This window comes from Phaeoacremonium minimum (genome assembly GCF_000392275.1).
Source record: "Phaeoacremonium minimum UCRPA7 unplaced genomic scaffold PA7_03_scaffold_582, whole genome shotgun sequence".
Taxonomy (NCBI): Eukaryota; Fungi; Ascomycota; class Sordariomycetes; order Togniniales; family Togniniaceae; genus Phaeoacremonium; species Phaeoacremonium minimum.
In genome coordinates, this window is record NW_006921484.1 from 364,437 (window position 1) to 382,611 (window position 18,175).

The 18,175-nt window shown below is 51.9% G+C and overlaps 6 protein-coding genes across 6 annotated transcripts; 5 read left to right on the top strand and 1 right to left on the bottom strand.

Moving 5' to 3' along the window:
* Nucleotides 1-1,964: 1,964 nt before the first annotated feature.
* Nucleotides 1,965-3,522, top strand: UCRPA7_8253 (putative swi snf complex protein; the record flags this gene model as incomplete). Its single annotated transcript, XM_007920770.1, has 3 exons — nt 1,965-2,228; nt 2,297-2,950; nt 3,001-3,522. The coding sequence occupies 3 exons, from the start codon at nt 1,965-1,967 to the stop codon at nt 3,520-3,522; spliced, it is 1,440 nt and encodes a 479-aa protein (XP_007918961.1).
* Nucleotides 3,523-4,436: 914 nt separating this feature from the next.
* On the top strand, nt 4,437-5,209 carry UCRPA7_8254 (putative short chain dehydrogenase reductase protein; the record flags this gene model as incomplete). Its single annotated transcript, XM_007920771.1, has 2 exons — nt 4,437-4,572; nt 4,626-5,209. 2 exons carry the CDS (start codon nt 4,437-4,439, stop codon nt 5,207-5,209), a joined length of 720 nt encoding a protein of 239 aa, XP_007918962.1.
* A 336-nt stretch (nt 5,210-5,545) lies between these two features.
* Nucleotides 5,546-6,713, bottom strand: UCRPA7_8255 (putative conidiophore development protein hyma protein; the record flags this gene model as incomplete). Its single annotated transcript, XM_007920772.1, has 3 exons — nt 5,546-6,010; nt 6,065-6,549; nt 6,620-6,713. 3 exons carry the CDS (start codon nt 6,711-6,713, stop codon nt 5,546-5,548), a joined length of 1,044 nt encoding a protein of 347 aa, XP_007918963.1.
* Nucleotides 6,714-7,806: 1,093 nt separating this feature from the next.
* Nucleotides 7,807-11,289, top strand: UCRPA7_8256 (putative isoleucyl-trna synthetase protein; the record flags this gene model as incomplete). Its single annotated transcript, XM_007920773.1, has 5 exons — nt 7,807-7,881; nt 7,940-9,850; nt 9,904-10,048; nt 10,103-10,163; nt 10,242-11,289. 5 exons carry the CDS (start codon nt 7,807-7,809, stop codon nt 11,287-11,289), a joined length of 3,240 nt encoding a protein of 1,079 aa, XP_007918964.1.
* Nucleotides 11,290-14,753: 3,464 nt separating this feature from the next.
* On the top strand, nt 14,754-15,731 carry UCRPA7_8257 (putative regulator of v-atpase-like protein; the record flags this gene model as incomplete). Its single annotated transcript, XM_007920774.1, has 1 exon — nt 14,754-15,731. One exon carries the CDS (start codon nt 14,754-14,756, stop codon nt 15,729-15,731), a length of 978 nt encoding a protein of 325 aa, XP_007918965.1.
* Nucleotides 15,732-16,299: 568 nt separating this feature from the next.
* On the top strand, nt 16,300-17,838 carry UCRPA7_8258 (putative seryl-trna synthetase protein; the record flags this gene model as incomplete). The annotated part of the gene is made up of 1 exon (XM_007920775.1): nt 16,300-17,838. The coding sequence occupies one exon, from the start codon at nt 16,300-16,302 to the stop codon at nt 17,836-17,838; it is 1,539 nt and encodes a 512-aa protein (XP_007918966.1).
* Nucleotides 17,839-18,175: the final 337 nt, after the last annotated feature.

Genomic DNA, 18,175 nt, shown 5'->3' on the forward strand with positions numbered 1-18,175 from the left:
GGTCGAGCAGCATCTTTCGTCGGGACTGCGGAGTATGTTAGCCCAGAGCTTCTTACGGAGAAGTCTGCCGGCAAGCCGAGCGATTTGTGGGCATTTGGTTGTATCATTTACCAGCTCCTTGCCGGAAGGCCACCATTCAAAGGGGCGTCTGAGTATCTGACTTTCCAGAAGATTGTTGGTCTAGAATACGAGTTTCCGGTTGGTTTCCCACCGGCCGCTCGGGATCTAGTTGAACGCTGTCTAGTGCTCGATCCCTCACGGCGGTTAACAATTGAACATATCAAAAATCACGAATTCTTTGACGGGCAGATGTTCGGCAAAGAGTTGTGGAGGACAAAGGCGCCACGCCTGCGCCCCTACATGCCACCGTCACAAGAGCCACATATCATCAACCTGAATGGCGGGATGCCTACCACCACATCGCAGCCAATACCAATGTCTCGGAGCGGGCAGTCACAAAATAATGGGTCTCGACCAGCAAGGATTATCACGGAATTACCTCCACCGACGCAATTAGATATTGAGTGGTCACCAGTGCTAACTAGAAATAACGAAAGGATACTGAAACTAGGCGACTTGATGGTCATCACCGCGCCGATTCCAAACAGCCCACACGGGAAAGGCGGAGAGCATGGTGAAGGTCACAAGAAACTCTCTCGCTTTTTCGGCGGCAGTACGACGAAGAAAAGGCAGAGGCTTGTGATGGTGACCTCGAGCGGCCGTATTGTGTTAGCGCCTGCCGGTGGTGATGAAAAGAGAGCAAAGCAGGAAATATCTCTTTTAACCCCTGACTGCGCATGGAGGAGTCAGATTGACGTGAAAGGCCAGCTTGTTTGGTGTGTCGATTCGGTAAGTCTCTAATCAAAGGGCTATCCAGATAACCTTGACTAACGATCATCAAGAATGGGATCCACTATACCTTTGAAGAACCAAAAGCATCAAACGGCGACTCCGGCAAGTTCTCAGTCGATGACTGGATCGAGTCTTTGGATAGAGCCAAAGATTTGGCTCTATCGCAAAACCTATCCGGCTCATACAGCGGCGACAACTACGGGGACATGTCATCGTCAATGTCGAGTCCGGCTAGCACTCTCGGTGGCAGGGGGCAGTTCCCGGAGGGATTCAGTGTGAGCGATCGGTCCGGCCGGAATCAATTGAGCAAGAGCCAGGCAAGCATGGACGAGATAAGCCAGACGAAACGAAACCGGTTCAGCAAACGGCAATCCAAGAACGGGTTGGGGGCGGCCTTTTGATATATATTCGTCATGTCATATGCACACGAAAGGGGGAATGGCATCTTCTGGCGCGTGTCGGGTTTAAAAAACCTCATGAACATCACAAACTTCTGGCATATGTTCTTGTACGCCCTGTATAATGGGCGGAGCATTTGTCCTCATTACGTTTAATTGGCATTTGGTAGCGTGGCGTAGGTTCAATGAGCAAGAATGAAATGACATATTCATCTGTTCACCCTTCAGATCTGTCGACAAGATCCTATCATCGAACTCCATGATTGGAGCCCAGTTTCTCCGAACAAAATACAAGGGGAAGCCTTTATAATATAAACTTGGGTTCATAAGAATTATACGTGTCATGTGATCGCGCACGGGCCATTGTATGTGGTGGGCCCGCTTTTCGCCGCTCATCTCGAACTCTGCATTTCCCAATGTGAGGAGGCCACGCGACGGACGCGCTTGTGTTCGCATTCATCAAGAGGGGACCGTTGGACGAACACATCCCACTATCGTCGCATCTAACTACGGCCAACATGCAGCCTCAATACCGCTCATACCCGCAAAATGTCCCACAGCGGTCAACGCACGCCCCAGTTCAGCGGCGCGGCGGAATTGGTAAGGCGATCTCAACCACCCCCCTGGCCCTCCGCTCTCCTAACCACCGCTTTGGTGTCACCACTCCACCGGGACGTCTACTAATCCGCTTGGCCAACTGAAATAGGTCCCATGATGTCCCAAGGACCACATCACGCTGTTCCACTCACCCAAGCCCAAATCGTGCAGCAACAACAAGCTCAGGCACATGCTAGCGAGATGGCCAAGCGACGGAGCCGCAAGCCGACAGACAAGAATATGCCCGACGGCGCTGAGGATTGGGTGATTGGTGATGGGGTCGCGCGATACAAAGATCTGAGAGACTTTGAGAGGCGACTTGATGCGACGATGACTCGCAAGCGACTTGATATTGTAGACTCTGTCAGTCGCAACGCTAAGGTACGTCTGAGCTACAAATTTTTGATGAATTTGATGAAATTTCCAATCATCGCTGACATTCGGTATAGCGCTACAAGACTCTGCGAGTATGGATCAGTAACACGGTTGAAGACCAAGCGTGGCAAGGCAACGGCGGCTTGAACGTCGATAGCTTCGACTTCTCGAACAGCATGGAAGCCTCCTACCGAGTGAAGATCGAGGGCCGCCTTTTGGATGATGACGAAGATCTTGATAAGGATGATGATGAGGCCGGTACGAGCGACGAGGCTGAGGATGCCGACAAGATGGATACCGACAGCCCTGAGAAGCCCAAGCGCAAGGCGCTTGCAGCCAAACCACAGCAGAGATATAGATTCTCCCACTTCTTCAAGGCGCTGACCGTTGAGTTTGACAAAAGCAAGATGCGTAACGGTGCGGAGCAGAGTGTCGAGTGGAAGAAGCCCGATCGAGCGCCTAACTCGACTAACCCTCCTGCGGCGGCTGATTTTGACGAGCTCACATTCAAGCGGAATGGGGACGAAAACATCAATATTACTGTTAATCTCTACAAGCATGAAGACCCCGAGCGATTTGAGCTGAGTGACGAACTCGCCGAAGTCGTCGACATGAAAGAGGCAACTCGTTCTGAGATCATCATGGGACTATGGGAGTATATCAAGCTCATGGGTCTTCAGGAGGATGAGGAGAAGCGAAACTTCCGCTGCGACGACCTACTTAGAAAGGTATGCTTCTTGATTCATAAATCTACGAATTGCGATTAATAACGATCCAGGTCATTGGTCGGGACTCAGGCTATATCCCGATGCTTCACGAGCATATCAACGGCCACCTTAAGCCGCTTCCGCCTGTCAAGCTGGTTTACACCATCCGGGTAGATGAGGATTTCCACAAGGATCCGCAACCCACTATCTACGACATTCGCGTTGCCGTTGATGACCCGCTACGGGCGAAGCTCTTCCCCTTCATTCACAACCCACAGTACGCCAACATGCTACGAGAAGTCGCATCGCTTGATGATTCGCTAGCCCTCATTGTTCAGGCAGTGGCAGCCTCTAAGGGAAAACTTACCTTCCTCACTGGCTTCGAGAAGGATCCCGCAAACTTTGTTCGCAACTGGCTCAGCTCCCAGAAGAGGGATCTCGAGGTCATCACTGGCGAGGCTTCTCGCAGTGGCGGCGAAGATGCCACTGGCGACGAGTGGAGAAAAGGCGGCAAGGACAGCATCTGGACTACCCAGAATGCCAGGGAGAGTGTAAATGTCATGCTATCGAAACAACCTGCTCAGCCGCGTTAGGTACCTGGCGAGCTTGAGCAGCCATCTCACACGAAATCTCCGCATCATCCCTCAGCTGTCCGAAGTGACATCGCGGGGTTTTCGAATGCAGGACATTCTGGTTCGATTCGCGTCAATTTATCGCGCCAGTTCATGTTGCAAGCACCAATACCGTCGAATTCCCCGCAAGCAAGAGCTGGAGACGTGGCCATGGATCCCTTCCTGTTTCCCAATCCGTTTTTCAACCTTGAAACCTGGAATCCACAACCAGTTGTTCCTAATGCGTCAGGTTGGAGTTCGGACCCTGCTTCTTATTGGGCGTACAATGCCCTTCCGCACGGCGGAAACATGTGGATGGGGCATCAGTGATTGGCTTTTGTAGGAACAGGCTGGTTTTGCACTTTTGTTTTTTGTCGATACCATGTGTACAGTACCAGTATGCGGAGATAGGAGTTTACAGAATGGTCGCTTCGGCCTTAATCAAGAGCTCTAAGCTCAAAATATCTCGATATATAGTGACAATCGTCGTTACAACAAACACCGGATTCGCCCTACAATGTAAAAGCTATGACTAAGGACACCGCTCAACAGTTGTTGATATTTAGATATGTATCGGAGGCTTGAAAAGTTGCCAAGGGAGGTTTTTGAAGATAGCCTACTCTCATGTAAGTGGGGAGTCAGCTTCATGCAGTGAGGGGCTCGCCGTCTTATAAATGGGACCTGACCCTCCGACGTCATAAAGTAAATAGACAAAACAAACACATTTTTCTGAGAAGGTTTGTTCTGTCACACGTTGCGAAAAGCAGAATTAATAAACTCGGTGAAATCATCTACTCAAGATGGCGGCAATCTTCAAAGCTGGAAATACGGCCGTCATTACAGGAGGTGCCTCTGGCATTGGGCTCTCCTTGGCTAAGAAGTGTTACGGTTATGGGATGAAAGTGCTCGTCGCAGACTACGACGATGCAGCACTGCAGAAAATCGGCGGCGAGATCAGCACTATCAAGACCGATGTAAGCAAGCTTGAGGATTGGGCGAAACTTAAGAGCAAGGTGGACCAAGACTTCAACGGTACGAGCGTCCTCATATGCGGAGAACTGTCAAGACTAACGACAATATCCCAGGCCAGGTGAACCTGCTGGCTCTCAATGCCGGTGTCGGGGGCAAATCAAGCTGGGAGGACCTCAGCATCTTCCACAAGATCATTGACACAAACGTGTTTGGCGTGCTCAATGGCATCAGCACGTTCCTGCCAAGCATCAAGGAGAAGGCGGCTACCACACCATCTGCCATAGTCATCACTGGATCCAAGCAGGGCATCACCAATCCTCCCGGCAATCCGGCGTACAACCTCAGCAAGGCGGCCGTCAAGTCCGCCGCTGAGCACCTCAGCTATGATCTCCGAGGAACTGGCATCGGCGTACATTTGCTCGTGCCAGGGTGGACACACACGGGCATGACTGGCGCCAACAGCAGGGACAAGCCCGATGGAGCGTGGTGGCCGGACCAGGTGGTTGACTATCTAGAGAAGAAGATGAACGAGGGCCAGTTCTGGGCGATCTGTCCCGACAACGACGTGACCGAAGCACTAGATCGCAAGAGAATGCAGTGGACTGCGAGCGACGCTATTGAAGGAAGGCCGCCGCTGTCGAGGTGGAGAGACGAGTGGAAGGAGAAACATCAAGACTGGGTGGAAAAGCAGAAATAGGTTCAGATGGTCTGGTTCTGTTTTCTCGGCCTCTATATAGCAACTTGTAAAATTCATACATGATGACACAGGCCAACGCCCTGGAGCAAGCCACGAAAACAGGTCGATGCCGTGGATCCCGCTCCTATGACTCCTACATTGTGTTGTAAAAAGATGGTGCTAACGAGCACGCAGCCCTCTGCTGTGAACAATCGTTCCCTGAACGCCTAATCGAATGCAATCATGCCATTAGTCCGTCATACTCCAACATGTCTTCCAATCCCGCCCACCAAACGGGCTTTCTTTGCTGAGCGAAATCTTCTCAGCATCATCTCATCTCCTGACACCTCGTCATACCTAGCGCTGAGGAGGGACTGGTGTTGGCGGCATGGTTCTGATCTGTTTGATCAGGAACTCGCGCTCATCAATGAACTGCTCGTCATCTGTTCTGTCCTCCAGGAAATGAGACAAGAAGTTGAGCAGTTTCTCGCGGTTCATGAGCAGGATCTTCTGGACGGCGACGGATTTGTGCGGGTTGGCAACAAAGACCTTGAATACGTGGAACCCCTCGTACTGGACCATCTTTCGATCGTCTCGCAGGAGGTTCATACAGATCTTCAGGTGCTCGCCTCTGTCGACATACGCTGTCATGACATTATAGTTCGAGCGGTCGAGGAGGATCTCGCCCAGGAGCTTGATAGACTGTCGCTTTGTGACGTAGCTTTGTGACTGTACCAGGATGTTGTTGTATTTGTCGAAGAAGAGCTCGAAGTTGACAGAAAGATATCTCGGGACAAGATCTTTGTGCTTGGTCAGAAGCTCCTATAACACGGTTAGCAGAGCCGGTCTTAGAACGTGGACGTGAGGATAGCCTACTCTGAAGGTGGTGAACGCATCAGCAGCAACCTCAAATGAGCTCTTGTCAATCCAGTCGAAAAACCTCCAGAACACACCAGCGCCGCTCTGCTGTCTATTGGTATCGATGCCAGATGCTCCTTGGTAGCTTGATCCAGGTTGCTCGCCATCATCATAGAGAATGACCGCCGCGGCCGCCTCGTTCTTCTGTAGAATTTCGCGCAGGACTGAACCCGCTGGTGTTGCGCTCTCTTTGTGATCGTACGCCTTGCATAACTCAATGAGAACCTGCGGCCGGTTGTTGACAACCCAGTCAAGAGCAATCGGGTCGCTCTGGGGCGGCGCGGTGGGAGGGCGAAATCTGAAGACGTAGCTAAAGATGACCTGAGCATCCTTGCGTGACTCGAAAGGCAGTCGCCAGAGGTATATAGCCAAAAGATAGAGTAGATCCTCGTCGATAATTCCAGTCACCAGTTGGTAGATTTGCTCGGGGCTCGATTCGGCATCTGCTTTTGCGTCAGTTTCTCCCAAACTCACCAAGCGGCCTCCCCCAATAGGTTCTGGGCGATCGCATACCGTGTGTTCCTTGAAGCTGGTGCTTCATGGAGCTAAGAGTTCCGCTGAGCGCTTTGGCAGCCTCTTCGGCCTTGAACTCGGCGTCAGCATCCATTATGTGAGGGCTTTTGCTGTTGGGCTGTGGAGTTGAGGGGAGGGAAAGGGTACCTTTGCTGGATTTGAGGCACCCTCAAGCCTAGCTATACCCTCTCTAGCTTGCTTGGGCAGGTCCACGTATGGGCGGGCCCTGCCCCGGCCAAAGAAGAAGGACATTATCGTGAGCTTCTTTGTCGTGGAGTAGCTATAGGGGAGGAGGTGGGATGGCGGCCGGTGATGACCAGCAGAAGTGTTAACGACACGGCCCAGATTAACCCACGGATCAGGCTTTATCAGTAACAAACTTGATAATCGCAAACAGTAGAGACTGCTTTCAGCTGATGCAGCACTGGGACATTCAATGACACCTTGTGCACGACCACTTTCCCCAGGTTACTTGGCTGCTGGGCTGGGTGCTGGGTTGAGACAATGGGGTTGTCAGCTGGGGCGTGACTATTTACATGTCGGCCTGAATGGGAGAGATGTTTTGATGCAATGACGCACGGTCCTTCATTGGTTGGGTGCTAGGGGGAAGGGTCTCTGGGTACCACCTCTCTATCGGCCCTCATAGCGGGCGCTAAGCGATAAGGTGCTATAGCACATTATGGAGGAGGGGAGCCTTGGCCGGTGCCATGCGACAACCGGCTGGAGCCCTTGGTACTGCCCACACAAGCCACATCCAGTGCCTGCCAGGAACAGTAAGGCTTGACATGCTTCCGTATTACGGTATTACCCCTCCACACCCGTTGCTGTCATGCCCCTCCAAAAGTCACACTGAGATTATTCGACGCCGGGGCTGTCGAGTCACAAAATTTGGGGGCATTACAGTAGATCTGCGACACTTACCATCCAGTCCTCAGTGACTCAGAGGCGACTTCTTGACTCACGAAGACTTCGATATTTCTTCTAAACTGATCCGTCTTGGAATGTGAGAATTGTCCTTGCCAGACCCACCTTCCCTTGCGACACTAACTACGAGCCTCAAGTGTGGATTTCTCCCCGCCTAGTTTCTTTCCATCCGCTGATTCATACTCTCTCCGATTGCAGCATTTGCGCCGACGTCTCGAGGCATAGAAAATCTTCCCTTGGATTCTTCGAAGCCGTCGACCACCATGTCCATTGACTTCCCTAAGGAGGAGGAGGCCCTCCTAGAGAGGTGGAGAGAGATCAAGGCCTTCGAGCGCCAGGTAAGGCAAACCATTTCGAACCTCTGACTCCCCCAATTTCTGACTTTGAAATGCACAGCTCGAGCTCTCTCAAGGTCGCCCTCACTACACCTTCTACGATGGCCCTCCCTTCGCGACGGGTCTGCCGCATTACGGCCATCTTCTGGCCTCCACTATCAAAGATATCATACCCCGCTACTGGTCAATGAAAGGATTTCACGTCGAGAGACGCTTTGGATGGGATACACATGGTCTTCCCATTGAACATGAGATCGACAAGAAGCTAGGGATCTCAGGCAAAGCTGGTGTCATGGAGCTCGGCCTGGCCAAATATAACGAAGAATGCCGATCTATTGTCATGCGTTTCAGTGGAGAGTGGAGGAGATTCATTGAGCGACTTGGCCGGTGGATTGACTTCGACAACGACTACAAGACCATGGACACCAACTTCATGGAGTCGGAATGGTGGGCATTCAAGACCCTTTTTGACAAGGGCATGGTGTACAGGGGTCACCGGGTCATGCCATACAGCACAGTGCTCTGCACTGCTCTAAGCAACTTCGAGGCGAACCAGAACTATCAGGATGTCACAGACCCGGCCGTTGTGGTCAACTTCCCGCTTGTTGACGACCCGAAGACCAGCTTGCTAGCCTGGACAACAACACCATGGACACTGCCGACTAACCTTGCTCTTGCGACACATCCCGAGTTCGAATACGTCAAGATCCACGATGAGAAGTCGGGCAATAACTACATTCTCCTCGAGAAGCTCCTCTCCACGCTGTACAAGGACCCAAAGAAGGCAAAGTTCAAGGTTCTTGAGAAGATCAAGGGCAGGGATATGCTCGGATGGAAGTATCAGCCGCTTTTCGACTACTATGTCGAGGACTTTGGAGATGTTGCCTTCAAGGTTGTCAACGCCACATATGTCACTGACGACAGCGGTACGGGTATTGTCCACCAAGCACCGGCCTTTGGAGAGGATGATTATGCCGTTGCGAAAGAACATGGCATCGTCACGGAGGACCGCGCGCCCCCCGACCCGCTCAACGAATCAGCCCATTACCTGAGCAAGATCAAGGACTTCGAGGGAATGCACGTCAAGGAAGCTGACAAGCACATCATCAAGTACTTGAAGAATGCAGGGCGACTGATTGTAGACTCACAGTTGAAGCATTCCTACCCCTTTTGCCCCCGGTCGGATACTCCTCTGATCTATAGGGCTGTGCCATCTTGGTTCATCCGTATCCCTGAGATCATCCCACAAATGTTGGAGAACATCCAGGGCTCTCAATGGACCCCGAGTGCTGTGAAGGACCGCCGATTCGCCAACTGGATCGAGAACGCGCGGGACTGGAACGTCTCCAGAAATCGGTTCTGGGGTACCCCTATCCCCATCTTCCGCAGCGAGGATGGCGAAGAGGTTGTCTGTTTTGGCAGTATTGCCGAGTTGAAGGAGCTGAGTGGATATGAGGGTGATCTCTCTGATATCCATCCGGATAAGATCAACCATATTACCATACCCAGTAAGAAGGGCAAGGGAGACCTGAAACTGGTTGGTGAGGTCTTTGACTGCTGGTTCGAGTCAGGAAGCATGCCTTTCGCTAGTCAACATTACCCCTTCGAGAATGAAGCGAAGTTTAAGGATTGCTTCCCAGGAGACTTCATTGCCGAAGGCCTCGACCAGACTCGAGGTTGGTTCTATACCTTGGTAGTTCTGGGTACTCACCTCTTCGGGAAGATGCCTTTCAAGAACTGTGTCGTCAATGGCATAGTGCTTGCAGAAGACGGCAAGAAGATGTCGAAGCGCCTGAAGAACTACCCAGATCCTTCTATCGTGATGGAGAAGTATGGCAGTGACGCCCTTCGACTCTACTTGATCAACTCTCCTGTAGTAAGAGCAGAGCCGCTCCGCTTCAAGGAGACTGGCGTAAAGGAGGTCGTCCAAAAGGTTCTTCTACCTCTGTGGAACAGCTACAAATTCTTTGAGGTAACGTATACCCTTCTTGCCAGCAAGTATGATGCTGACGTCTTAACCAATAGGGTCAAGTCGCTTTGCTCAAGAAGGTCGAGGACGTGGATTACAAGTTTGATCCATCCATGGAGGCACAGAACACCAACATCCTGGACAAGTGGATCTTGGCCAGCACCCAGAGCTTGCTCAAGTTCGTCAATGAGGAAATGAACGGTATGAATACTTTCTAAACCTAAGTCTTGATAGCAACCGCTCTAACAGTGTTAGGTTACCGTCTGTACACCGTCGTTCCGAAACTGCTTGAACTCATTGACAACACCACAAATTGGTGAGTATCTTTTCCTGTGAACATTGAACCTACGATGTGCATATCTTTACTTGATAATTGCTAATGCAAGTTGCTTAGGTACATTCGATTCAACCGAAGACGTCTCAAGGGAGAATACGGCGTGGAGGATACCATCCACGCTCTCAACACACTTTTTGAGGTCCTTTACACACTTTGCCGTGGTCTGGCTCCTTTCACTCCCTTCTTGACCGACACCATCTACCTGAAGCTGTTGCCCCATATTCCGAAGGAGCAACAAGCCGAGGACCCACGAAGTGTACATTTCTTGCCTTATCCAACAGTAAGACAGGAGCTCTTTAATCCGGACGTTGAACGAAAGGTCCAGCGCATGCAGACTGTCATTGAGCTAGCGCGCTACTCTCGTGTCAGGAGAACGATTGGTCTCAAGCAGCCTTTGAAGACATTAGTAGTGCTTCACCCAGACCAGGCTTACCTGGACGATGTTAAATCACTTGAGACATACATCACCGAGGAGCTAAACGTACGAGATCTGGTGCTTACAGCTGACGAGGCGTCATATAATGTCGAGTATAGCGTCAATGCTGATTGGCCAGTTCTGGGCAAGAAGTTGAGGAAAGACATGGCTAGAGTCAAGAAAGCTCTGCCTTCGCTAAAGACTGACCAAATCAAGGGCTACCTTGACAGCGGCAAGATCCTGGTGGACGGTGTCGAGCTGGTAGCAGGAGATCTGGTCGTGAAGAGAGTTTTGAAGGAGGACGAGTCCTCTAGAAACCTGGAGACCAACACCGACAATTATGTCCTCACTATCCTCGATTGCGAGATTTACCCTGAGTTGGCTCACGAGGGTGTCGCAAGAGAAATCATCAACCGTGTCCAACGTCTACGGAAAAAGGCAGGTCTACAGCCTACCGATGACATCAAGATGGAGTACAAGGTTCTTGCCGACCCTGAGAATATCGGTCTTTCAGAGGTCTTTGAGACGCAGTCTCCTATGCTGGAGAAGGCGCTTCGGAGGCCCTTGGACAAGCATGAAGTCACTCACGTCGAAGGGGAGATCCCTGCAGGGAAGCAGGACGGCGTCATTGCGGAGGAGATGCAAGAGATTCAGCAGGCTACATTCCTGCTGAGACTTCTAACTCTCTGAGCATGGAAGTCATGTGGATGGTATCTAGTTGTGTCCCAGGGGCAAAATTCATATAAGGATTTTAGAGCCACCAAAAGTAAAATACCTAGTTGCAGCACCTTTAATTGATAGATGTATGACTGACACTCATCATTATATAAACTTTTAAACGTCTTGTCCGTCACCTTGACTTTGAAGCAGCCTAACAACAAGGTTAGATGCATTTCGCCTAGACCAATAAATTGACTCACCAAATAGCAGTCCTTCAACTTTAGGAATTCAGTTAAACATTTGTCCTTGTGAACTGAGTTGTAGTCTGCGACAATGCATTTTCCATAGATAGCTGCCTATCGACACTTCATGTCAGAATACATACCTAAGCATAGAACTCTTGAGGACCAAGGTTTTGACTGACCTCAGCCGAGCATTTCGAGACAGCTTGGGCGAACTTCTGGATTGGCCGAGTCCGTGGTTGCATTGTGCCCGGCTCGTTCAGCTGGAGGAACGAATTCGTCCGCCTCCTGGCCCCTTTCTCCGGATTGCAGGCAGTCTACTGCTTGTAGATGGTGGTAGCAAAACTCGGCGGTAGTGATGATTTCATTGGACGTCATTCAACGTGGAAAAGGCAAAGCTTTCCAAGCCTTCGAGAACGGTGATGTTAGAAAAACGGTCCAACTAATTGAACGGTGTTCGGTCGAAATGGATTGGCTGGAGTGGAGCTATGCCGTTCTCGACGGAGCTAAACGGAGGTACTTGAGTGGACCGGGTCGCGAGACGGGTTGGCTTTCGCGGTTCGTTACGCGCTGCGCGATTCCTGCTCCATAACCCTGCTTGTCTACTCTTTTATTGCACCACCTCAGCTCGGCTTCAGCGCATCGCAATACAATTCGCTTGCAACTTCTAAATGCCTTGGTCTAGCGACACCCGCGCTTCATCGACAACGCTGTCACGACTTGAATAACAATTGCGCGCTGAATTGCGCCGTCAGAAATACGTCGCATTGTCTTGCATGCTTGCAAGGCTGTCCGTCAGAATAGCGCCAACCTCACCAGCCACCCCTCCCCGTCATGTCTTCTAAGAGACGACGCATCATCCGCCAATGCCGCATTCGGTCGCATCCTCCTATACCGAGGATCCGCGAAGACATCACGGGAGGACCAAGAGTCAAGCTTCCTCAGCTAGCAACCAAGGAGCCGTCTTGATGCAGGGCCGCACCGGGCCCTCCACCCCTCGAAGGGGCGGAGGTCCTTCAGCCAACAATCGGGAGCCATACTATAGCAATGAAGGTACTGACGTGTGCTCTCGTTTTCCTGGGCAAATTATGCTTACAGTTCTTGTCAATTGCAGACATCGAACTTCTCCACGATATTGTGTCGACTGGAGAGGAGATACTGACCTCGCTGCCGGAGAGGGAACGACTTCCCACTAATGCTCTTTTTAGAGCTGCGGATATTGTTCTTCCACGATATGGCCACGACTCAGAGGATGATGTACCGCATATTTCCCGCCTTCTCTTCCGAATTGGTGGAATGCGTGGAAGTGGCAGCCTACAGGACAAGTTTCGATCTGTACTGAATAGTATGGGTATCGAGCTCGAATACATCGATGACACTACAGATACTGGGTCCCTCGGTCTTGCATCGCCGAATTACCGGATTCTAGGTACCAACGGCGATCTCGCAAACTCTGTGCGACGTACGCCTCAGCGGCGGCGCAGTTCCCATGGCGATGCTACCGATATAGCTGTAAATGATACTGTTGATGCCTCGGCTATGGGTGGTCATCGCAGGGTCAGATCACTCTCAAACGGGCAGTCTAAACATGTCGCACAAAAGCTCAGATTCGCGGACGAGGAAAACGACTATAATGTTACTCGGGAAACTCTAGCGGAATCAGATGTCGGACATGTTCCAACGTTCCGAAATTTGGCACACCGGCCGCATTTACTCCCTGCCCCAGAATTCAAGTCTGGTGTCCATTCCAAAACGTATCAAACCGGTCACCGAAGTTCTCCACGGCGGCCTTTGCGAGCTCTAGGCTTAGAGAACACAAGCAAGACGGACTGGACCCAGGAATCGGCTGCTGAAGACTTGCCTCTTCGCAATGGGCATTACGATGGTATCTCTACCGGTAAAAAATCGCCGAAGCACAACATATCCCACTCACTATCTAGCTCTGGAAAGGAGTATGATGTACATTCCGAGGAAAGCCAACAATATCAGCAGGATGACCCTGACAACGAAACTATCGACGAAGAAGTGCCTGAGGATGGATCTTATGACTCCGTAAGATCTGATGATCAACAAAATGCGACCTTTGACCAAATTGCTTTCCTCGAAGCTACGGAACAAAACTTCCTTCGGTCGGCTTTTGACTGTTGGAGGAGAGTTGCACAGTTGAAGCATCTCAACTCACAGCAGAGAATGGCACTCGCAGCCCGGTGGGATAGGGAAGAAGCACTCGCTGAGGCACTTGCGATTTGGAGCGACAATGCTGGTGTACGACTCGAAGATGTCGAAGGCAGAACCGCCACCAGGACGCTTCAGGACCGGCAAGAGGAGGCCATTGAACTCACCCAACATGAAGTTGATGCTTTGGAGCCCGGGACTGTTGATTTTCATGAAGCATTTGCTGATGCAAAGGACTCAGGAGAAGCAGGTTACCGTGAGAGACTCCGGGCTCAACCAGCTGGCTATGATGACCTATCTGACGTTGAAGATAATCCAAGATATGCCCAAGCTGCAGCCGCATGGGATTACTTTTTGCTGTCAAAAGCCTTTACCCACTGGGCAGGGCGTGCTGAAGAAGAAGTCCAACGCACTGCTGTTGCTCGGAGGCATATCATAAGAAAAAAATGTTTTGGCGCCTGGGTAGAGCAAAAAGCAGAGGATGACAGCCGTGTCTCTTCGTTTCCAAAAATGTTCCTCCTTCGGCAGTGGTACGACGCGCACATCGACCAAGAGCATAGTGCACGCATCATAGACCAGGCGTATGAGCGCGGTCTCGTTGAGAGAGTCTTTTGGGCCTGGTTTGGTGAACACAAGGTACGAAATAGCCTTGCAACGGCAGCTCACCATGTAAAGGGGGAGACTTTCCAGACTTGGCGTTCTGCAACATCTATGGCGATAAAGTCAGGTGAAGTAGCGAGGTCAGACGATAAGCAGCATCTACTTCAGACCGCAACCTCCGCTATGTTCTCGACATTCGACACCTTGAACACGGCGAGTTCGAAAGCAGAACAAATTGTAGACACAAGGAATCTGTCGCTGAAATCGGATATATTTGTGCAATGGAGCCAACAAAGCAAGAAATCGGCAGGTATAGTCGAGCAACTCGCCAAAAAGGAGTTGCAGGAGACGGCAAAGCACTGGGTGTGTGAAAGACGGCTCAGAGAATATCAGCGAACACGAGATCTCTATGAACTCGAGCAATCGGTCCACCAGTGGCACTGCGAAACTCGACTGCAAGTCGTCAAGCGATGGCTTATGGAAAATTCCGTACGGAGTGTTACTAAGAAATGGTCGGCTGCAGCCCTAGAGGCAGAAACTACTGGACAAAACTTGTATGAGACGGCTGTGGCTATGGATAGAATCCACCTTGCCGCCACCTTCTTTGAGTCAGCGCGCTCCGCAGTCAAACAGACCAAGGAGCAGAAAGATACAGCAGACTCAATATTCCAGCGGGAGACCACGCCGACAGTACTCGCGCACTGGGAAGAAGAAACCAGTGTTCTACAACGATTGAGGCGCTGGAGCGACCTCGGCGCATTCTACAGTGGCGTCAAAGATCAATTTGATCACTGGCGAGTGAATGCTAAAAGGGCGCGCAAGCAAAGGCTGGGCGATTTATATCGTGCATTCCGGTTCCAATATAAACTTGACATGGTCCGGGATTGCCTGGACCTGTGGCGAGAGGCCACTGCAAGCGCCATCACGTCGACCTGGGACGCTGACGACATCAAGGCTAGCCACGATAGATCAGTTGTCGAGGAGAGCCTTCAGGTCTGGCAAAACGAGCTGTCATTCGTCGAGTTCAGCACGCAAGTCGCAGTGGAAGCCGACCAGGAGGCCTATCTTATGGCGTGGCAGGCGGAACATGCTGCCATGAAAGAGGCTGAGATTGATGCGCAAGAATACGATGCCGGTCAGACGCTTAACGAACATTGGGAATATTGGGTCTTGGCAACGTTGCAGCAGAGAAGCCGTCACCCTACAGTTGTTGAGATGCAAGGCCACAATGCGAAGAGACTGCGTCGGCAGGCTTTGACCTTATGGATCGAGCAGACATTTCCCAACAGAGAGCCAGAGGTGGACTTCAGGGCATCCCGGCGGAGTGCGAGATTTATAACGCCTGCTCGCAACCGCAACTTTATCGACTACAGCACTTACAGCTTCCGGCCGCCATCCGAGCTGAATTTTGACGAACATGATGAAGGGCCTAGCTTTGAGGACTCTCGACTTTAGAAATTATGCCATAGCATGATTGCCTAAAGAGGAAACTATGACTATATGAGTTCGAATACACCCATATAAAAGCACGAAGCGAAGGACTGCCAGGGAACAGGGGTTGGATTGTTTTGGAAAGAGAGGCAGATATTACGATTGCATATATGGAGGCGTTGGCTGTCCGCGGTGGATATACCCAAACAGTGTAGCATTGGATTTTCTCGGCGTTGGTGAGGCAAAACTTGTGTTTACAGACAGACATTCAGTAATAAAGCGACTTCAATAACCTGTCGTGCAAATGATGATATACGTGAGCTCAGCTTGGTGCATTCGGGTGATCATAGCTCCTTGGCTGCGGGGAAAGCTAACCCGGTCGATAACCGACTGTAGCGTCGGGACCCTGGGACGTTATTTTCGCGGAGGGAGCAAATGACCTGATCTTTTTCGGCGCTCTTAGGGACGCCGGGCCCATCCAAGCACATGCCATCCTCAACACTACAACAACCACCATCCGCTCCAGAGACCTCGTCTCGCCTGATATTTATCCCGCTGCAAGTCAATTCCCCATGATACAGCTTCTTGCACAATGAAGAGCTCACGCCGGCCGTTTACGTGCCTGCAATGCCTTCTGAGGAATCGCACGCCCTCGCGTTCCTTTCACCCGTCGAGACCTACTCGAGCCTCCGAGGGCTCCTCTCCCTCCGCAGCCGCTCGTCCGCCTTCAGCTCCCAAACCCGTCATCGACATACGGCATATTCGCGAAAATCCCGACTTGTACGAGCAGAACTGCCTCGAGCGCAACTACAAGAACCAGGCCGCTTACCCGGCTCGTATCAATGACCTCTTCGCACAGTGGCAAGCCCGCCAACGTGACGGGCGAGCTCGGCGCGAAAAGTCCAACCTCATCCGCCACCAGATCGCATACCCGGCCACGCTCCGCGACGAACAGGACCCCGGTGTGCAGAGCATAAAGGGCCTCAGCCGTGAGGAGCTGTTGGAACAGGCCCGTGTGCTCAAGGCGGATCTGGCAGCCATTGAGGACGATGAGGCTCGCCTGACGCAGGAGATTGAGTCTCTGGCCGTGGCTATTCCCAACCTGACGAGTGAGGAGACGCCGAGGGGTGACAAGCCTCGGCTCTTGAGTTACATCAACGACCACCCGGAGCCGGAACCGCTCCAGTCGGATCGCGTGTGGCGATCCCATGTGCACATTGGCTCGGAGCTGGGCCTGCTGGACTTCGCGGGGGCGGCAACTGCGACTGGCTGGGGCTGGTATTACCTACTGAACGAGGCGGCACAGTTGGAGCAGGCGCTGATCCAGTATGCTCTGACGGTCGCGACACGATACCGCTGGGCCCAGGTCAGCCCGCCGAGTATGGTCTACAGCCACATCGCAGCGGCGTGCGGGTACCAGCCGCGCGATGTCAGCGGCGAGCAGCAGATATACTCTATCGCACAGTCTCAGGCTGACATCGAGCGTGGTCGCCCTGAACTGTGTCTTGCGGGCACGGCAGAGATACCCCTAGCCGGCATGAAGGCCGACACTCAGCTAGAGGAGTCTGAGCTGCCGATGCGTCGTGTAGGCGTTTCGCGCAGTTACAGGGCTGAGGCCGGCGCCCGCGGCGTCGACACCAAAGGACTGTACCGGGTGCATGAGTTCACCAAGGTGGAGCTGTTCGCGTGGACGGAGCCCGACGAGGTAGCCGTCACCGAGGTCTTTGATGAGATGGTCGACATGCAAACCGAGATCCTGCAGTCGCTCGGCCTGCACTGCCGCATTCTCGAGATGCCCAGCACCGATCTTGGCGCCTCGGCGACGCGCAAGATTGACATCGAGGCCTTCTTCCCTAGCCGCCGCGAGAAGAACGACGGCTGGGGCGAGGTCACCAGCGCCAGCATCTGCACCGATTACCAGACCCGCCGCCTGGGCACGCGCGTCCGCATTGGCGGCAAGATGAATTTCCCCTGGACCGTCAATGGTACCGCGATGGCTGTGCCGCGCGTTTTGGCAGCAATCTTGGAGAATGGGTGGGACGAGGGTGAGATGACCGTCACCATCCCTGAGGTGTTGCGGCCTTGGATGGATGGCATGGAGAAGATAGGATTGAAGCACAGGTTACGATGAGACGGCTGCATGTCAACAGAAATATTGTGCCTTCTACTGATGATCTCTATCGCAAAGTAAAAATTCAAATTGATACCATAACTGATCGACTTATAGGAGTAACAAGTACTACAATACTGTATTGAGCTTCAGGCTTCAGGCATCCTGTAACGTGATCATAGATATTCATTTTTAACACTTGCGACGGCTACCTCATACAAAAGTCCAACCCAGGAACTCCATTTAGTCCCCATGATCAACACCCCTATTCATAAAAAGAAGTGAACAACGTAGCTAGGGCTTATCGTGCCATTCAGTAGTTTCATAACGCTCAATCCGACAATAAACAATGGACAAT